Source organism: Ambystoma mexicanum, chromosome 1p (assembly GCF_040938575.1).
Source record: "Ambystoma mexicanum isolate Mex_15411 chromosome 1p, UKY_AmexF1_1, whole genome shotgun sequence".
NCBI classification, from domain to species: domain Eukaryota; kingdom Metazoa; phylum Chordata; class Amphibia; order Caudata; family Ambystomatidae; genus Ambystoma; species Ambystoma mexicanum.
Genome location: NC_090921.1, coordinates 1,058,014,563 through 1,058,033,232, shown reverse-complemented (window position 1 = coordinate 1,058,033,232; position 18,670 = coordinate 1,058,014,563). Strand labels below are relative to the sequence as shown.

Sequence of the window (18,670 nt, the reverse complement as noted above, 5' to 3'; positions counted from 1 at the left end):
AGTCAATTACGGTCTTACTACCTAAACATGGGGGCGATCCGAAGAACCCTGCATCATACAGACCCATTGCCCTGCTCAACATAGATGCCAATATTTACTCTAAAATCCTGGCATCTCGTCTGTCTCGATTCTTGCTGGAGATAATCAGTGCGGATCAGAGTGGCTTCCTCAGACACCGCTCCATGGCCGACAACATTCGAAGAGCTTTGGATCTGGTGGAACTCGCTTCCCGAGATTCCCGGGAGTTGGTGCTCTTGGCCCTGGACGCGACCAAGGCATTCATTTGACAAAGTGGATTGGACTTTCATGAGGCTCACCCTGGAGGCTTTTGGATTTGGCCCAGAGTTCTGCACCATGATGGTGGCAAATTACAAAGCCCCCAAAACCCTTCTTAGAGTTAATGGCACCCTCTCCTCCCCATCAACCTAACTTGCGGAACCCGACAGGGATGCCCGCTTTCGCCACTTCTCTTCGCTTTAATTATGGAACCGTTTGCCCAGCGGAACAGGTTGAATCCTGCAGTTGAAGGCTTTCAATCAGGCCTGGCGCACCACAAACTGGCCCTCTATGCAGATGATGTCCTCCTGACCATCACGAAACCCCGCTCCTCCCTCCCTCAAGCCCTGGCTGAGATAACGAGCTATGGCAGGGTCACAGGCTTCACAGTTAACTACCGGAAATCAGTCGCCATGGGAGTGGGCTTGACCCGAGAAGCCCGAGAAGCCTTGGTTGGCTGTGCCCAATACATTGGTCGACCAAAGAACTTAGCTACTTGGGAGTTCAGATCCCGGCCAATCCAAGCTCGACTTATCGGGCTAATTTTCCCCCATTATTTACAAACCTGGAGGCAGATTTGAGACGCTGGGCGACACAGGAGATATCGCTGATGGGCCGTATTACAGCCTGTAACATGAACTTATAACCGAGATTTCTGTATGCATGCTCCACACTCCCGGTGCCAGTCCCGGCGCCAGCCCTTCAACGCTTACAGAAGAAAATGCTGCAGTTTATTTGGAGGGGGAAAATTGGGTGGGCTCGGGGTCCCTGACTTGCAGAAATACCAAATGGCGGCTCACCTGTCTTGTATCCAATCATGGCAAGTCCTTAACAACCGCCCTAGATGGGTAGACCTCGAACAAGCGCAGCTGCCCCTCCCACTACGCTTTCTCCCACATGTCCCCCCTCTGGAACGGCGACAGTGGCGGAATCTCCTGGCATCCACAAAACACACCATTTCGGTGTGGGACAAGGTGTTGAAACAGAAGAGGATCCCGACGGGGCTCAGCCCCCTCTCCCCAGTGTTCATAAACCCGACCTTCTCTCCTGGTCTGTCTCCCCAGAATTTTAAGGCCTGGATTGCAGGAGGCCTAGAGATCCTGGGTCAACTTTTTGAAGGGGGCCAACCCTGCACCTTTGAGCGATGCAAAGAACTCTTTGGGATCCAGGAACGAGATAGGTTCACATATACCCAGCTACGCCACTGGTGCACCCATCCACAGACTCGCCAGGCGGCTACTCGTCCCCCCAAAGCCATCGAATTGACCCTTAAGGAGCTTCCGCCCCGAGGAAGAATCTCCACTTTGTACAAGCATCTCCAAACGGACTTCCTAACCTCCAAAACCCGGTATATGGCCCTATGGGAGGCGGACCTGGGCCATCCGATTGAAGACCAACAGTGGGTTGACACCTGGTCCCGGGCTCACACCTCCTCATCATGCATCACGAATAGAGAGTGCGCCTACAAGATCCTCCTCCCGTGGTACTACCCTCCCCTAAGACTCCACCACATGAACTCCACGATCAACCCTCAATGCTGGAGAAGGTGTGGCCAAATAGGCTCCTTCTTCCACATGTGGTGGTCCTGCCCCAAGGACCAAGCCTTTTGGAAACAATGCCTGGTGACGATAGCGGACATCACTCAGGTGCGACTGCCCTTGGCCCCCGAGCCTATCCTCCTTGGAGCACCGATCCCCGGGATCTACCCCAGGTCTGGCCCCAAGGCCAAACTATTGTCACAATGCCTACTGGCGGGTAGGAACGTGATAGCCCGCACCTGGAAAACGACGGAAGGCCCTCTCTTGCCTTTCTGGTGGATGAAAGTCTGGGACATCCTGATCGCTGAGAAGGTGACGGCTGCCAGAGCAGGCACCTTGCATCGCTTTCGCAACATCTGGGGTCCGGTATTGGAGTTTGACCAAAGGTTCCCAGCCCTAACTTTCAAGCCCCAACTGGCCAGGAGAACTATTCGGGATGGAGACCCCCTACAGGGAAGTGAAGAAGGAACTTGAGCCCGAGGGGTGGGGTGGGAGGAGCGTCAAGTGGTATTACTGTATGCTACATGTCGCAAGTGATCAAGCTTTGTATTGCCATAACCTGCCTTTTTAAAATAAACATGTTAAAAAAAAAAGAATGGATTGGTCTCAGAAGGATGTGGGCCCATTGTTGCCTGAGGACTGGACTTCGACCTTAATGTACTGCAGAGAAACAGCAATTTCGGCTAGAATCAGGCTTATATAATTGAAAGTGTTACACAGAATATATTATCCACGAGTGACATTGTACCGATGCAAACAGGAAGAGGGTACCTTCTGTCACATTCTGTGGCAATGTGCACGCATACAGTATTTCTGGCAAAAATGTTGTGATAGACTGTCAAGAGCTGTGGGCCGGCCAATTCCTAATGAACCAAAGCTGCTGTTGCTGGGAATTGAGGAAGAGGGGGAAATGACCCATTTTGAAAAACTCTTACTCTCAATGACCACAGGGCTGGCCAAGAGGAATATCGCACAACTATGGGGCTCAGAGACCACCCTCCCAATGTGACCAATGGGTAACAGACGTGAATGCCTGTATAGCAATGGAGCGTTGAGTCTATACAGCTAGAGGCTGCCCTGGAAAAGCCCATAAAATATGGCAGAAATGGGAACAAAATATGTAGCAGATAAGAAAAGATTTTTGGGGATCTGTTGTGTTGTAGTTACACAGAAGGGATATGGTTCATTTGCCGACCTGTAATGAGCTGGAAAGCTGTAACTAATTTTGTGAACAAATTACAATAAATTTGTTATACGTATGAATATTCCTTTCCGTATTGTATGTTGTTGTTCTTAAGTAACGAAAAATACAATAAAATGTATTATAAAAAAAAAAAGAATGGGTTGCTCTCATTGAGCCAATCAAAAAAGGATAGTAGGTCTTCCTCATCTCTGTGCCAGATTACCAGCACATCATCGATGTATCTTTTCCAAAAGGTAAGATGATGTCAAAATGGATTGATCTTATTGAAAATAATACTCTGTCCAACACAATCAACATAAAGGTTGGCTAGTGTCGGTGCCACCGCTGCCCCCATGGCAGTGCCATGGATCTGTTGATAGAACTTATTATTGAGCATAAAGTAGTTTTCCATCAATGACATGGTCGTGCAAAAATTATAAAATAATTTGGTGTCATGCCTACCTTCCTTTTGGTGAGTAACAACTCTTGGATCATCTCTAGGGTAGCCATCTGAGGGATCTTTGTATATAAGGACACTCACGTGTCATCGTACAGCGCCTCCCACAGACCACGTCCACAAGAAACTCTCAAAAAAAATCTTTGATACCCATCTGTGACTTCTAGACGCTAAAAGCACATGTTATCAGCGCGCAACACATCCGAACTATAGCATGTGCTCCATGAACTAGCCGCTTTAGGCATGCTGAGAACGTATTACATCCAATTCAACTAGCCACCTGTTTAATGTTTTGTAAACAATTCGACTGCAGCTGTAATCGCCAAATTGCGCCATGACAGCATATCGCTTGTAGCCCACCTCGACATACGGTATTTTGTAATTTTGCTGCTTCCAGTATTAGGGAGTCTGTTGTTTTCTACATACTGTATTTTGTTATCCTGCTACCCTAGTACCTAGTCTTTATGTATGCCACATCCACTCCCAGCGTGTATTGCTTCTAGCCCACCTCGACATTCTGTATTTTGTAATTTTGCTGTTTCCAGTATCTGGGAGGCTGTTATTCTCTACATCCTGCTGCCTCTAGTTCCTAGAAGCCAGTTGCTTTCAACATAATGTATCTGTGATTTTGCCGTTTGATTACCAGTCTTTATGTATGACACATCCACACCCAGCGTGTATCTATTCACACTGATGACTGCATGGACATGTGCCACAATGTTTTATTGAATCTGCCTAGCTGAATCTGCATTAACATTAGACATATTACTAACACTGTACTGCACAAATGTATCCTTCCATGACGCGCTCGACAGCACCACTACCCCAGCGCACCACACTTCACCTCACCATCCTCGCCACTTCACTTCACTCATCTCATTCGCCCTTTGGTCTACCTGTAGCATGTCCCTCATGTACACAGAACTCTCACACCCACTTGACCACAATCACGCCACATCTAGCCCCTTACAGAACGACCAGCCCAGCCTCCACACCATCAAGCTCAAGGACCAGCCAATCCTTCTCCCCAGGCTTCATAAACTCAGAACAACCACTAAGCTGCTCATCACTCGCTGCAGCACCGCGCCCACCATCTACCTGAGAAACATCACACTCAGCTCTCGCACATCCTCACTACCAATATGCACACATCCCTTACACCACCAGCTTCCCAATATCCTTCCCCACATCCAATGCACCAAGCCCACATCCAATCCCTCTCAACCTTCTAATCATCCAGTCACCACACCCCCTGACCCCAACTCCATCGGACACGCCAAACGACCACATACACCATCCCACACCGAATTGAAATGCACGCTTATCAACGCCCGCTCCCTCCCAGCACATGCACTTGAGATTAATGACCTCAGCACCTTCCATGAACTTGACTTACTAGCCATATCTGAAACTTGGCTCCATGAAGCATCAGGCCCATCCGTCTCCCTTGCCCTCCCTCAAGGATACACTATCCTGAGACAGGACCGCAAGACATCCAAAGATGGAGGCGTAGCCCTCATCTTCAAGGACACCCTCTCCATTAGACTCTCCAACCAACAATGGGAAAACAACGCTGATCTCCTCACTGTTAAACTATCGCTATCCCCCAACTGTACCATGAACATCCTAATGGTTACCAGTCACTTGGTCGACAACCAAATGGTCGAATGACCATTTGGTAGACACCAAATGGTCGAAATCCAAATGGTCGAATTGTTTTATTTTTTTTTTACATTATTTTTTTTGGGGGGGGTTCCCCCCCAACCCGTTTTTATATATTAATTTTTTTTTTTAACCAAACAAAACGAAAAAAATATATAAATAAATAAATAAAAATTCGACCATTTTTTTTTCGACCATTTGGTTTCGACCAAATGGTCATTCGATCTTTTTTTTCGACCAAATGAGCGGACACCTATCCTAATCATCTACAGGCCACCAGGCTCACCACCTGACTACCAAAAGCACCTCCTCCAAATCATAGGAAACAATCTACAAAGCTCAACAAAAACCATCCTGCTCAGTGACTTTAACCTAGGCCTGCATGACCCTAAGGACAAAGCAGCCGCCGCCCTAGCCAAAGAACTCACCCATATTGGGGTTGACCGTAAAATTACAGCGCCAACTCATTGTAAAGGCTGATCCATTGATTGGATCGCAGACCACAACTGCTCCTCATCTATCACGAACATCTCAGCTCTCCTGTGGACAGATCACCACTTTATTCAATTCGATATTCCCACCACTCGCAAGATGCTTTCGTATGTCCCACCCGCTAAAGTCAGAAGCTCAAAAAAATGAACTAAAATCAACCTTGCACCCCTACTCGATATCCCTGAACTTAAACCTCCATTTAACAGCGACCCCACCTCCCTGGCCAACACATATGCCCACGTTCTCACCCAAGCCATTGAGTCCATTGCTCCCTTAGAAGCCAAAAAAGAAAACAAATCTATGCATTCTAACTCATGGTTCACGGAAGACCTATCCATACTACGCACCAATAAATGCCGAGATTTAGCCAAGTGGCAATCGTCGCCTAACCAATCCTCTCTAAATGAATTCAAAGACATCTCATCCTCGTACAAAGAAAACATATTCCTAGCCAAATCAGAATCATTCAACCATACTCTTCAGGCCAACATCCCCACTTTTCCACGACAACCTCCTACCTGGCAACTGCTTCATAGTGTAATACAAGCTCAAGGAAAAGGTCGCCTCGTGGCAAACATTTACAAATCTCTCCAAACCGAGGCGGCATTACCAAATCCAAGCACCAGAAGGAGCTGGGAAAGACCATTAAATGCCTCAATAACAGGTGGATACTGGAACTATATACTTTGACTTACTCAGAAAGTAGCGATCAACACAAGATACAAGCAGACTCACTTTAACGACCTTCACCAGGTGTACCACACCCCGGCGAAACTCCATGCCCAGCGATCGACGATATCCACAGCATGCAGCCGATGCGGATCCCCCAAAGCAGACTTTATAAACCTGGCATGAACATGTCCCGAAGTAGGGACGTTCTAGAACTCGGTGTTGGAGAAAACATCAGCAATAATTGGAACACAACTGAACCCTGACCCTATATTAACACTTCTAGGTTTAACCAAACACCTGCCAGGTAGAGTCAGGAAACTAACAAACCTATTGCTCGTCCTAGCATGCAGAAGAGTGGCATGCAACTGGGGGAGAGGACCGGCACCACCAAGTGTGCAATGCTGGCTGAAAGGCATCACGTATTGCCAAGATGTAGAATCCAGTTTTAATAAAACACTGCCATTGCATGCCAGTCCTCCAGACATCTGCGGCCAATATATGGCCTACTTGATATCAACCACTGATAATCTAAGTTCGCAGACTTCGTCCCCAGCGCATGGCCAGCTCTCTCCGCCGCAGTGTGATACCAGACTCTCCGCAGAGACGCAACGTTGACTTTTGTTTCAAGCTCCAATATTTGCTGGCGTGGTGGGTGAGTGAGGGAACAGAGGACGAAGAGAGGAAAAGGGACGTGGGGGAATTTTGTTTTACGGTGGCCGGTGCATGGCCATTTTGTTTAATTCTGTGAAAATCTAATAAAGAAAGTTTACAAAAAAAAGAATCATTCAACCAAAGAATCTCCAAAGCTAACTCAAAATCTAGGGAAATGTTCTCCATCTTCAAAGATCTCACCACCCCCGCAACCAGCACAGATGAAATCATCAAATACGTAGCCTGGTGTTCCAGCATCCAGGATGCTCTTATCAACAAAGTTAAAATGCTCCAAGAAAAAATAACAGCTGAACACAAAGCTCTCCCGAATCAGGATAGTCCACCTCCACCCCCCCCACTTAATCCTCTCTCTTAAATACCTCTATTCTGCTTCAGAGACGTCACAGAGACAGAGGTTACCGACCTCCTCAAAAACATCAAACTGTCTACTTGCAAAGGGGACATCTGTCCCCCAACCGTCAATAGAAGACTGCGCACCTCAAAGCCTAAAAGAAGCCTGGGTTCGCCCACTCATAAAAAAAAACACCCTAGACTGCGCCTGCCCCAACAACTACCGCCCCATCACTACCGCCCCCTTCCTCCTCAAAGTCTTACACAAAGCTGCCCACAACCAAATCCAACAGTATCTGGAATCTAATGCTATCCTAGGCAGAAGACAATCAGGATTCCACAAAGGCCATGGCACAGAAACCGCCCTCCTTGATTTAAAGAACCAAATCACCAAAATAATGGATAACGGCAAACCTGTCCTCCTGCTCCTCCTCAATCCCTCCGCCGCGTTGGATCTTGTTGACCATGATATCCTCACATCCCACCTGTCCAACCCAGCCCATTTTTCTCACAAAGCCACCTCCCGTATAACCTCTTTTCTAGAAGGAAGGGCTATGAAAGTATTCAGACCTGGCCAATGCAGCTCCCACCACCATCAACTGTGGAGTCCCCCAGGGCTCTGGTACTGCACCCACCCTCTATAATCTGTTCACCAAACCCCTCTTTGACATGTTGGACATGCTCGGCATAGCATACACGAACTATGCCAACGGTACCCAAGTCCTCCTCCCCCTTACGGGAGAACACGACCATGACGTAGAAGCTCTCTTCCAGATATATGCCACCATCCAAACTTGGATGGCAATCAATGGTATTTGTCTAAATGGGGACAAAACCGAGATCATTATTCTGGGCCCCAAAGGAATATTCCCCAAACTCGACCCCAAATACACTCACTTCACCATCGACAACGCTAATATACCAGTCTACACATCAGTTAAGACACTTGGAGTCTACTTAGACTCAACACTCACAATGACAAGACAGATCAGCACCATCTCGTCCGCTTCTGCTCTCACCACCAAACTTATAGTTGCCATAAAACCCTTTCTGACCACTCAAAATTGCTTAACCATCGCCAGAGCGACAATAGGAGCCAGACTTGATTACTGCAATGCCCTTTTGGCAGGCACGTCAAAAAACATAAAGAGGCTCCAAATAGTACAAAACAACGCGCTGCGCGCCGCACTACACATTCCCAAAAGTGATCAAATATCTCAGGCCAGACGTGATGCCCCCTGGCTCCAAGTCAAAGAAAGGATCAACTTCAAAATCCGTACCCTGGTGCATAAATGCATCCATCTCACTGTCCCATCGTACCTATAAGAAACCATAACCAGGAACATCTCTGCCCGCCCCAAAATGAGCCACCCTGCAAACCAACTCCACGTACCCTCCATAAAAAGAGCCAACGCTGGCGGCATTAGCTTCCCTCATATAGCACCCAAACTCTGGAATGGCCTCCCCAACGCACTCAGAGCAGAACCCTCTCTATACTCCTTTTGCAAATCCCTCAAAACCACACTCTTCACATAACCCCACACTACACCTTTAGCCTCCGAGCACTCCCAGACCTGCTGAATCCTAAGCAATTGCAATTTCTGTCTAACTCTATGATTAACCGTAAATGCAAATTTCAATGTAACTTTTGAGCCTTCCTTTGTTACCAGCAATGTATAACTGTAACAGCGCCACGATGCCCTAGGGCTGATGTGCGCTTTAAAAATACGAATAAATAAATAAATTAAATAAATAAATATCCAAACGCACCAATATGTCATGTTTGTTGTTAAACAGAAAATCCTCAGTTAGGTTGATGACACTAGTGGTGTCTTGTACATATGACCCCATGTCCTTCACATACCCTTTGAGAAAATGACAGGCAAACTTGGCCAGTGGTTCCAACACTGAATTGGTGCCTGAAACTATGGGTCTTCCGGTGGGTTCACCAAAGTTTTATGCACTTTGGGTAATATGTGAAATTTTGGAGTACCGGGATCAGTCTTGACCAGATATTCTGCTTCCTTTCTTGCTATCCAGTTGTGCTCCCTTGCTTTTTCTACTTTATTCGCTATGAGAGACTTAAGTCGGATGCTAGGATCTCCATCTAGTAGTTTGTAAAAAGTTGTCTCGGCTAATTGTTTGCCACACTCAGTAATATAGTCTGATCGATCCAGGAGTACAATGGCACCGCCTTTGTCTGCACTCCTGATGACAATAGATTTGTTTTTTTTTAGTGTGGAAATGGCTTGTCGTTGTAGCCTAGGGCAATTCTGGAAGACTGGATCTTTATTCGTCTTTTCCAACAATTCTAGTTCAGATAGAACTCTGTGCTTGAATACAATTGACTCGGACTGTGGCTGGTTGTTGGAGGGCAAAAATTGGCTGGACCATGAAGGCTACTGTTGCTTGATTCCATTTCAAAAGGATTATCCTTTAAATATTGTTTTAGATGAATCTTCTGGACGAGCTGTTGGATTTCGAGACGGGTATTGAAGCTGTCATATATAGACGTGGGATTGACAGTGAGGTTGAAACAGCAGTTCACGATTTTGTTTATAAAAGTTGTGCATGGCTTTGTTGGTTGGTATAGTTCGCATGGGACGTTGTGATATCAGCCGGCGCTCGACGGCCGGCGTAAGACGTGGGTTGTGTCATATGGAGTACCATGTCACAACGTTAATAAAAGTCAGTGCACGGCTCTGGCACCTGCGTGTGTTTATTGAAAGTATGCAGGTGGGGACCTGCCCGTATCCGGCCCATAATAATGGGGACAGTACATTATCCCAATCCTTTCATTTTTATGACACCTTTATCTGCCATATAATCCGTACCCCGTTCCTTCTGAAGCAGAAATAGCCAGGAAACTCGCACAGAGACTGCAGAGCACAGTCATCTTAGAGGAAGGGCTGTTCAATAAACATTCTGTAGGCTAAGGTTTGGCTCAAAAGAGGTGTATGGAAGGTGTTGCGTAATGACCTTTCCAGCATCCTTCTTGATGGCCTCAACCTCCTATGCAAGTCTGCTGAATGCAGTGCTCATTGAATTGTGGGGCACCGGCCTCCAGTGATAGGGCTCCCTGTCCTGCTTTGCCCTGGCTGCTTATCTGCACACAGGTAGTTGGGAGAGAATGCTGGATGATAAAGCCCACTAAAGGTTGACCACCTAAGCCAAACCTGAATATGGACGCAACCAAGACCAGTTTTTAATTTAAATGCATTTATATTAAGTCCAAGTGTATGCTTCAGAAGAACGCTCCCAGACGATTCTGGCTTCCTAGAGTTGTCAGAAATCCCTCTCCATTGTTGTAGGAGCTTGGATCAGCAGTACCAGGAGCTTATTCTTGCTTGTGTTCACAGCCACTAGGGTAGACAGAATACAGCCAGACCGAAATGTATTCGACACAGTATGATGTTTTCCTTTCATGCGCACTTCTTAAAATGGCCAGTATAATAGTAGGTTATTTATAACATGCTTAATACCCAGAGGTTTCTAAGCGTGGATCCGGGGATCGAACCTGTGTTGTTTCGCGTTGTCTTGCTTCCAAGACGAGCATGTTGCCCCAGAGCTATCCTCCCGAGACAATGCATTTACATGCCTATCCCTTTTAATGCCCTTTTACAACAACCATTATAGGACGTTGCTGTTATCCAGCCTTATTATGAGTTGGGTGGTGCGGCTCAAAACAGTGGTAATGCAGGGCTAACTATGGTTAACTAAAAACTATGGTTTTGGCGGTGGGGTGGAAGAAAAACCTCCAGCAAAATGCTGGAGGTAATTCTACCTCCTTACCGCCAAAAATCTGCCATTTCAGCAGAATTACCACCATCGTTAATTCCGCCGAAATCCCCATGGAGTTCATAAAGGGGGACTAACACCGCCATATGGCCATTTGTAATCCGGTGGCAACAGTAATTGCGTTACCACCGGATGAGGCTAAGCAGTACGAGGCTAAGCCAGCATTGGCAGTGCAGGTGCAATGGCGTGAGCTAAGAATCAATATCACGCTGTACAATTGTTTGAACAGCCGAGCACACCTGCTGCCCCTATGGCCTCCTAATGCAAAGAGGAAAGGAGACCTTGAGCCCAATCTAGAGTCATCAGTCCTGCAAAACTATTGGTTGAAATGCTAAAAATAGTTTCTTCCCCTTATATAAGTGACAGTGTCTCCATATCAATGCCCATAACTAAAGCTCACTGCACCATGGCACTACTTTGGCTTCTCTCCTGTCTGGCCTTCGCCAGTACTGCTCTTGGTAAGTGACAACAGCACAACTTGGCTATGGCCTGCTGCTCCCCTAAAGATCATGGGTTTTCACAGATACTTGTGATTGTGGGGGTCTAAAAGCACTGCATGAGTTTTGGAGGGGGATGGAGTTTTACAAGGTATAGGGTGGAGGCATGCCTGGTATATTCCCCTCGAAAACAGAGCAGTACTTTCAGTTTTGAACACATTTCGTGGGTCTCCAGAGTAGCAGGCAGGAGGCTATCTCACCTTTAAAAAAAGGAGGAAAATAAATCATCCTGACCTTCCCCCAACTGTTGAGGGATAATAGCTCTCATTCCATGTACACATTGGAGAGGGACTTACTCCAGTCTCTTTCAGACAGTGAATAGCCTCCCTCTTTTCTCCCCTTACCAATATAGCAGGATGTTGACTGGTTCCTCACTTCCTCCCATACTCTTTTCTCCCCCTTACAAGTATAGCAAGATGTTCACCTGCTCATCATTTCCACCCTTACTCTTTTCTCCCCTTACCAATATAGCAAGATGTTCACCTGCTCATCATTTCCACCCTTCCTCTTTTCTCCCCTTACCAATATAGCAGGATGTTGACCGGCTCCTCACTTTCTCCCATACTCTTTTCTCCCCCTTACCAATATAGCAAGATGTTCACCTGCTCCTCACTCCCCCCTTCCACTTTTCTCCCCTTACCAATATAGCAAGATGTTCACCTGCTCATCATTTCCACCCTTCCTCTTTTCTCCCCTTACCAATATAGCAGGATTTTGACTGGCTCCTCACTTCCTCCCATACTCTTGTCTCCCCCTTACCAATATATCAGGATGTTCACCTGCTCCTCACTTCCCCCTTCCTCTTTTCTCCCCTTACCAATATAGCCGGATGTTCACCTGCTCCTCACTGCCTCCCTGTCTTCACTGCTCTTGTACGCATGATCAGTAAATTGCACCGAAAGCCTGATTTGTGCTGCTTCAGAATATATCAGAAGACTGTGAAGTGAGCTAGTTTAAGCCATCAATTTCTCTTCTGCACTGTTCCATAAAATTATATATTGCTTCATTTTGTTCATAGGCTGCGGTGAACAAGATATCTATCCCGTTCTGAGCGGCTTTGCAAGGGTCGCCAATGGTGAGGAGGCGGTCCCCGGATCATGGCCGTGGCAAGTCTCTGTGCAGGTAACGTCTTCCTGCCATCTTTCAAGCTCTCCATTCCTTGTAGAATAACGAGCCAGATGAACAGTAAAACATATGAATAGAGCAGTGGTAGAAGTGTGAAAAGTAGTGGAACTGTGACTCTGGCGGGAGACGAGATAATCAGGAGGTAGGAAGGTCCTTCATATTGGTTTTCATTAATGTCTCTCGGTTGATCAGTCAGTTGGAACATTTGAATATGACCTTTGTGAAATCAATTACCTCCACTGACTAATCTTAACTTTGCTGGCACCCATACATAACACCTACCTACACAGCAGCTGCTTCCACCGAGGCCTGTCACTAGAAAAGTGTGTGCTGTCATTAATAGAATTTGGTAATTTACTACAAAGCCTGGATGTCAAGACTGAACATCTTTTATCTCCTCTGATCTGAGTCTGAGAGATGAATAGTGTGTGGTCTTCAAGTGTCCCACTGGAGTGCATTACAGTAGTCCAAGTGACTAGAACTAAGGCTCCTACTATAACTGCACACTTGCTCAGTAGCATGGAGTTGCAAATCCCATGTAGCCACCTAATGTCAAAATACAATCTTGCAGAAGGTGTGCAGTCAACATTTCGAAATAAAAATGTCGAAAGTCATAATATCGAAAAACAAAGTCGAAAAAAAATGTCGAATTCCTTTTTTTAAATTATATATTTATTTTGGGGTCCGGGAACAAAAAAAAAATGGGTAAAACAAAAAAATAAATAAAAAAGGGGGGTTGGGGGGATCCCCCCATTTTGAATAAAAAACGCAATAAAAAAATGTGACTTTTTTTCGACATTTTTATTTTGATATTTTGACTTTCGACCTTTTTGTTTTCTATTTTATCACTATAAACCCTTGTAGAAATGGCCTTGACCGTTATCATCTGTAACATCTAAGCATTTAACCTGAGATAGCTTGTCAAGCTTTCCGGAAATCAGGGGGAGATGGGGTGTTAGTGTTAGCAGAACCTCCTCCAGCTTCCCATAGTTAAGAAGAAGCCAGATGGAGTTCATCCAGGCTGAGATGTCATTCAGGCTTCGTGAATGTACAGTGAAACAGATTTCTATTTAGCTGCACCTGCTATAGTATAGTAAATTGAAGAGGTATGCTTTAACTTTTTTTAAAAAAAGCAGTTCTGGAATGGTGAAAATGGTTGTAAAAAGTAGTGAAACTGTTAACAGTAAAATATAAAAGTAGTGGTACTCCGCTCCTGATAGTACCCACTCACATCAACCTCTGGAACAGAGTATGCTCATCAAAGTTTCCTTTTGGAAGCCTTTTACTGAACATCAAACAGTGCAGATAAAAGAAGTAATTTCTGTTTAAAAGTGTAGGCACTTCCAGGAGACCTGATAAAGCTGCCACTATCAGAACGCAAAATTTGAAATTCTCAAGGCCACTTTCTATTTCTAGCGCAGGCGAGATTGCTTGATGCTCTCTATAGTAGACACCAAAAGATTGAAAAACATGCCATGCCGTTTACGGGTGCATCGAGATGCTCAACTGGTCCATCTCGATCTCTAGTACATACATATTCAAATTAAAACGTATGAGTAACAGTGTGGAGTCTTGTATCACCCCCACATGGTGCGTGTGTGGGCAGTCGGCACTAATTATTCCCAAGTCTGGCCAGTCATAATATATTAGTCAGGGAAACATGCCTAAACCGTCAAACTAAAATCCACCCTGTCCTCCAAAATTGAAATGACGATCTTATAAATGGAGGTATCAAATGCCAATGAGCAGCTATATCTAAGCAACGGACAGAAGCGCAGCCGCGCATTCAAAAATCTTCCCTGGATCGTAGAGGTTTTTCAAAATAGTACAGTGGTCTATTGTCCATTGGCAAGCTCTGAGATTGTCGGATGATTTGACAAACCTTGTTAGTTAATGGCGCTGGAAGGTGGTTTTTTAACCATTTGTTGTAGCCATGCGTTGGTTAGATCTTGGATGTTGAAATGATGAGCAAAAGTCCTGACGTCTTGTCAACAGTGCAGGTTTAAATGGTGTAATACACATGACACCAACAACATAGCAATAGGCTAGGTACAGGTGAGAGGAAAGCCAACGCGCGTTTCGACCGTAGCCTTTATCAAGGCAGAGCGGTGATAGCTGATCCTGTATAGGATTGCAGCGCCTGGTGATTGCCTCCCAAATTTCCTGAGCGGTGGGCTGGATAGCCAATCTGAAGCAGGCAAATGTTGCTCCGTACTGCAGGGTTCCGACGAAGCTCTGAAACTGGCCTGAATATGTGTCATTCACACAGCCCCAATGAGATGATTTCAATAGTTTAAAATATATGTTTAAGAGTGTTATCCGATGGTAGTAGTACTCCGGGACAGTCAGATAGCTCATTGAGTTAAGCTCTCAGTGGCAGGGTCACCACAAGCGGGGGCAGGAGGGGCAAACTGCCCCGGGCCTCGCGCTTGCAGGGGACCTCGCAGCCCCCTATCCTAAGGAGAAGGCAGCACAGTCTCCTGTGTCCTTTATGCACATGGGGGGCTGGGCTGTCTGCTCTCTGTCCCTGAAAAGATTTTGCTGTTTGTTGCGAAGCCGTTTGGCTCCGCAACAAACAGCAAAATAATGGAAGACAGCAGGGCTCAGAAGTGAGCTCTGTTGCCTCCCGTTATTTAGCTGACAACATAGACATGCTGATTGACAAGAGAGGACTCCTCTCCTGTCAGTCAGTGTGTTCACGTTGCTCAGCGTGACAACGCTGACTGCTCGGAGAGGAGTTCTCTCCTGTCAGGCAGCGTGTCTACGTGTCGGATGCGAGGGTGATTTTGAAGGGTGCATGGAGGTAAGGTGAGTGTTTTTATTTAAAATTAACTGTGTATATATGTGTATTTAAATTCATTTTTACATGTGTATGAATGCATGAGTGCATATTGGTGTTTATGTATGTGTCAATGCTGAACATTTGCCTCTTCCCCTCAGAGGGTTTATCGTCAGCAAAGTTCAATATCGCACCCCTTTTAAACATAAAAAATACACATCAATATTTCCAGTACAGTGCAACATTGACAAGGGATTTCACAGGGGTCCCGCTCAGACCCTCAACCACGGTTCAAATCCCTGCCCAACATAGTTTAAAGCACGAACACACCACAGCATTCTAAAAGAAACATATAGTGCACATAGATTTCCCAGATTGTGGAGCAGTATATGTGATCTGGTGAGTAATTTTTTGCCAGATCCTGGATCTGGGGAGATCCGTCACAATGACAGGATTGAGTACAGATAGGAACACATTGCATATGAGGAGGGACACAAAGCTTGTAGATTTTGTTTAATTATTTGCCCACACATTGACTTCTCATGGCCGTGCTAATCCCTATGGCAATTCTCACCCAGTTCCTGCCCTCACCACCCAAAACACCTCCTCATTGGAACTCTTTGAGCTAGCTTTAAACAAGCTTTGCCATCAAACTTTGCCCACAATGTGCCTGCAAGTGTTTTCTAAAAGGAGTCTTCTGAGAATTACTTCATTGGAGTTGTAAACACGTAACTGGTGTAATAAAAATGTCTTCATCAGGTCTGCCTTCGGCCACTCAATTTAAAAGGCCCATGCGTGTCTTTTGCTGAAGTCCTGTTAAAATCGAGCATTGGCAAAGCCGACAGTTTTGGCTTGTGCATAAGTTTTAGGCATTTGACAGGCACTGCTATTAGCTGCTCAGGTACTCAAACCATTTTTCACCTGACACTATCAACGGCCAGCTAATACCAACATAGAAGTACCTTTCCCATGACTACACGAAATACCAAACTGTTAGTATTGCAAATGCTCTTTTGCTTTATCCTTGATGCACAAGACTATGTATCAAGGTTAAAGCAATCATACCACTTGGCTAAACTTGCCCACATTGAATTAAGGCCAATTTAGCCAGTAATAACACTTATGGTACACAGTCAGCCTGGACATACTTTCTGTGGCATGGCATTTTCACTGGCTGGGAGTCCATACATGATAATAATGGCAAATATTGATGCAGCCTGATTGGACATACATGGGAGCAACCAGCATGAATATAATTTTATACTAGAATATGTTGTGTGGAAAGGTGGCATGAAATGTATTGGAACATGTTGCTGTGCATGGTTTGTGATTTGTAACTATTGGAATTTTCCATGTGCTTACATACATAACCAATTGCAAACTGTATGGATTTCTACCCAATTTTTCAAAGAAAGTGCTGTAAAATGCATATTTTTAACCCAGTGTTTCAAACATTTTCTTGGGAGTGAGAACCCCACTCAAGCAACCCTTGTTTGGTTTGGGCTCCCACACTGTGCTCCGTTTATCCTGCATAATTTGCGCAAACATTTAAGCCTCTTAAGGTCAGAAATGTACCAGCCTCCACTGTACATCGTCTATCTGTCACTGTGTATGATGTGTGTTTTAATGCGCACACAGAGGCAGGGTGCTCCTCAATGATATGATATGGCATTTATAATGCGCCTGTACACAAGTGTTTACAGGTGCGACAAGGCAAGGAGGGGGAAACAAAAAAGGAGGAGAAAACAACGCTCTTATTAGGCCATGTGTCATTCTGATTACATAAGAGCAGGGAAGGGGGGAGGGGAGAAGAGCCTAGGATGGGACAGTACAGGAACAAAGCATAAAAAAGAGTCCGGGTACTCATAAGTGCAGCCAACGAGTGGAGAATAAGTGCAAGAGAGGGGACAGTACGGTTACAAATACAGACCACAAGTGCATGGGAGCCAAGAGCCAGTGCAGAATTTCAACTGGACAGGCAGGGACCTAGGCCCGAATTCTAAGGGTGACCAGTGCATGGATCAGGCAGGTGATCAGCAAGGGAGTGGAAGGGAGAAGGCAGAAGGAAAGAGAAAGGTCTTTAGTTGCTTCCGGAACCGCAGATAGTTCTGCTCAAATTTCAGAGTGGCAGGGAGGCTGTTGCAGAGGTGAGGCCCCAGCCGAAGAAATAGATCTGCCCCCAACTCTTTGCTTGGAAAAGCGAGTGACCCTCAGAGAGTTGGAGGTGGCGGAGCGGAGAGCTCATGCCATTTTATATATATATTTATGCATATGATACAAAAGTAGTCTGGCATAAACCTTCCTTCAGTAGAGAAATCTAACTTTGCTGTGGTTGATTTGCAGTTGTAGTAATAAACCATATTTGGGATCCTGGACACAAACTCAAGGGGAGATTTCTAGAGTCTCATGTTTGCAGAGGTGCTGTCGCTGGCACAGTGCAAAAAATTGTAAGGGGGCATCACCAAATGTTTTGCCCCAGGCCTCACCACATCTTGTAACAGCCCTGCTCGGTGGACATCAAGTCAAACACAGTCTTAGTGTGCAGCACCTCAATCATGTGGACTCAAATGCCATCATCTGCGTTTCAATCCCAGCAAGGTCGACTCAGCCTTTAATCATCCCTGTAAGATCTAGATATCAGGGATCATTATTAAACGTGCGTGTGCTAATAACAGTGCCATATAAAAACAGACTATCGTCATTATCTCTGGGGCCCTGCTTGTGGATGGTAACAATATTTTCCATGAAATGGGGGCTTCCTGCAGGCACTGCATCATATTAACAGGCTGCTGTTGGAACTGCTGTCTACAACCTGGGGGAGTAATCCACAGTTATCACTTTGCAAGATGGGCCCTTGTAATTAATAATGGCCTTGCCTGCCTATCAGTTGCGCGCAGCGCACCTCTGTTAGTTAAAAGTGTATGAGCTATGTCTCTAGTTACCTTCTCTCCTTATCTCCCAAATGTAGGGGGAGAATTCGACTAGATTCTAAGACAGCACGGAGCACGGGCAAGCAGGCAGGTCCAGTGCCAGATGCAATGACTAAAGTGGTGGCTATGGGACCACATGTATTTGAATGTGTTAATCTTTCTCAGATAAGCTCTCGTCTACTCTACTATAAGCCCCCCCCGTGCTCCTTCTACGCCGCCTCTCCATGCAAGCGGTCACAGGTCCCTCCAGCACTGACAC

General features: G+C 45.8%; 1 protein-coding gene across 1 annotated transcript in view; it reads left to right on the top strand.

Moving 5' to 3' along the window:
- Positions 1-11,480: 11,480 nt before the first annotated feature.
- Positions 11,481-18,670, top strand: part of LOC138567801 (chymotrypsinogen 2-like) — a 23,430-nt gene continuing 16,240 nt past the window's right edge. The window contains exons 1-2 of the mRNA XM_069646300.1: positions 11,481-11,538; positions 12,596-12,699. Coding sequence (XP_069502401.1) covers positions 11,487-11,538; positions 12,596-12,699 — 156 coding nt within the window. The 5' untranslated portion in view covers positions 11,481-11,486. The remainder of the gene's footprint in view (positions 11,539-12,595; positions 12,700-18,670) is intronic.